Consider the following 3,247-nt stretch of genomic DNA (forward strand, 5'->3'; position numbering starts at 1 on the left):
GCTCTTAATAACAGCGGCTACGACCACCAACTCATCTTCAACCCCGAACCCCTGAAAACGAAACGCCCACGCAATAGGAACATTATATGGTTCAACCCCCCGTACAGTGCTAATGTCAAGACCAACATCGGTCACAAATTTCTACGGCTAGTTGATGAATGTTTCCCCCAAGGCAATGCACTCAGGAAAATTTTCAATAGAAACACCCTGAAACTAAGCTATAGCTGTATGCCTAACGTTGAAACAATTATATCATCGCACAACAAATCTGTATTGACTAGAGAATCTCAGAAAAGCAGCAACCATAATAGCAATTATAACACTATCAAAAAATGCAACTGCCGCAACAAGAGTGAGTGCCCATTATCAGGCAAGTGCCTCACCGAGGGAATAGTATACCAAGCCACCGTAACGAGATGCGACAATTCAGCCATAGAAACATACATCGGATTAACAGGGAACAGCTTCAAAAAAAGATACGCTAATCACACCAGCTCATTTATAAATGCTAAACATAAGAACAGTACTGAACTAAGTAAAAATACATTTGGACTTTAAAGAACAATAATGTGCAATATTCAATTCAATGGAAAATCATGAAGCAATGTAAGGCTTATACAAATGCTACCAAAAGATGTAACCTCTGTCTACATGAAAAGTTTCTAATAATCCTGTCTCTTATACACACCTAGATGTGTATAAGAGACAGTTATATAGCCTTGCTACTACTACTACTTGGTAGCATTTGTATAAGCCTTACATTGCTTCATGATTTTCCATTATATGTCTAGCAATTAAATGCAGTGATAATCTATTAGCGCATAATCTATTAGCGCATGATCAACTATAGACAATAGGCCATCCAATGTGACTAGCTATACCTCTCTTTTAATCTCTTTTTATATCAGTTGCACCATGGACCTATTAATAAGGTCCATGGTTTAAGACCATGGTCTTATTAATAGGTCCATGGTTGCACATAGGATACCAACTGATGAGTGTGGTCAGCTTCGCTGATCATACGAAACAGATTTGTAGTGGGAAATAAAATGATGAAGTAAAAAAAGTTCGCCTCTGTTCTTTATTATATATATATATATATGTATATATATATATGTATATATATATATATATAGAAAATAATTAAACAACTTCAGTAGTAGACTTTAAGAACACTGATTTATTATAAACTCGGATATTTCTGCCACTCCTGTGGCCTTCATCAGCGAGAATGAGGAAAACATCATGAATCAATATAATATAGGCTGTCTTATCAAAAAAGAATAAAGGTGACAGAGAGCAAATGAGGAATACTTATAAAACTGTACAATGATTGGTCTATTTATCTATGCAAACTGAGTATCTACAATAATAAAGAACCAAAGGTGTTAATTGCAGAGACTAGTCAAATAAACTATCCATTGTATTGGCCAGCACAACACAGATAAGATGGTTATTTCAGAGAAATGGATCATATAGAGATTGTAACTGAGCCAACTGTAGGAAGACCTAATAATATAACGTATGTGTGTGTGTGTGTACGTATGTATGATATGCATGTAATTTATAAATATAACTTGCGGGAGTAAATTTTTGACATGAATTTGTTGTTTATTACTTTAGATCATATAACAGCAAAAAGGAAGAACCAGTGGTTCAGGAAATGGGTGATTATATCACATCAGTAAATACACCAACCTGTCTGCCAACTACTGGCAATAATGATGCTGTTGCAGCGCAATATATGGACGGATTCAGTAGTGATAATACTCCTCATACTTATGATGAAATTCCAAATCCTAATACAGGGTATGAAGTAGTTCTTCCAACCAGTGGTATTGAGATTGTTGTTGCGCCCCAATCTACGGAAACACAGTTGGTGAATGTTCCTCCTGCAGGACAATCTTTGGAGAATCATAGGAGTGATAATACCCCTCATGTTTATGATGACATTCCAAATCCTAATACAGGGTACAGGGGCGGATCCAGAGATGTCCAAAAGGGGGGGGGGCCGAAATTATGGCCGATCGCCACAACAATGACCTAGGGGGTCCGGGGGCATGCCCCCGCGAAATGTTTGTGTTCTAGACGCCTGAAAATAACATTTGAGGCGTTGTGGGCTATCATTTTTTTTCTTTTTCTTTCTTTTTTTCTTTTTTTATTTCTTTTTTTGACCTTCCCCCCTAAATCCGCCCCTGGGGTATAAAGTACCTCTGCCAACCAGTTACGTTAATGTGGCGTGTGAACATCTTTACGTTAAGGTTGACTAATGCTTGCCACTGTTATTCAATAGCGGCTTTAGGATACATTTGGGCGGGGAGATTTTATAAAGAAAAAAAAAACCCAGAAAAAACATACACAAAGAGCAAATACAGAGTCAAATTGTGAAAAAGACCTAAACCTAAAGAGTAACAGTAAAATTTATAATAGTTAATTAAAAAATCAATAAAACTAAATTAGATAAACAAGGAAGTTATAATTGAAATTTTATGCAAAGATTTTTAAAATATTAAGGTGCAAAATTTGGAAAATATTGCTCAATGGGTGTGGATTATTAATTATTGTTTAAATATGATTCTATCAAACTTTATAATTACAACACAAAATCAACATTATAAATTAATACATTTTTTATACATTAATCATCAATTAAACATTTACAAAGTGAACATGTTTTAATGTATATACATTATTTATAGGAAACATTAAAATTAACTTATACAAAATATATATAATTACAACATGAAATCAACATTATTATTAATACATGTTTTTATACATCAGTCATCAATTAAAAATTTACAAAATTAACATTAACGCTAGAACTGTAGAGACCGCGTTATATTTACATTAAACAACTTCACGGTAGTTTAGTGTTAAGTATTTTAATCATATTTAAGCAAGTATTAGGTATATATATTTTTAACGTTAAGTTTTAAAGACTTTTATGTATCTTAATATTTCATTTAGTTCCTGACGAAGGAGCGAGGAGCGCGGAAGCTCAAATAAAGTGAATGCATTTTGCTACATCCAAGCGATATAATATTTCTTCAATTTTTAAATATATCATACTGTGCCCGTTATGGGCCTCAGTGGTCTAACTGCAGGACCTTGCCGAGATAGCATTAGTTCGCCGGTTCCACTCCCTCCAGAGACCTCTTTTTCATGCAACTACAAGAAACTTTCGTTGATGAAATATGGGGGATATAATTTATTACATCATGTTCCTGTATATTTGAGCATTGCA

The 3,247-nt window shown here is 34.4% G+C and overlaps 1 protein-coding gene across 2 annotated transcripts in view; it reads left to right on the forward strand.

The window, feature by feature from the left end:
• LOC117103465 (adhesion G-protein coupled receptor G2-like) overlaps positions 1 to 2,844 on the forward strand; it is a 6,901-nt gene extending 4,057 nt beyond the window's left edge. Inside the window, exons 5-6 of one of the 2 annotated variants that reach the window (XM_033244020.1) lie at positions 1,624 to 1,971; positions 2,201 to 2,844. In XM_033244020.1, the coding sequence (XP_033099911.1) occupies positions 1,624 to 1,971; positions 2,201 to 2,270 (418 nt within the window). In that variant the 3' untranslated portion in view covers positions 2,271 to 2,844. Of the gene's footprint in view, positions 1 to 1,623 lie in introns of both variants that reach the window. The other variant, XM_033244019.1, reaches the window with a different exon arrangement.
• The last annotated feature ends 403 nt before the right edge of the window (positions 2,845 to 3,247 follow it).

This window comes from Anneissia japonica, unplaced genomic scaffold (assembly GCF_011630105.1).
Source record: "Anneissia japonica isolate Jap-2015-1 unplaced genomic scaffold, ASM1163010v1 scaffold71544_len7503_cov85, whole genome shotgun sequence".
NCBI lineage: Eukaryota > Metazoa > Echinodermata > Crinoidea > Comatulida > Comatulidae > Anneissia > Anneissia japonica.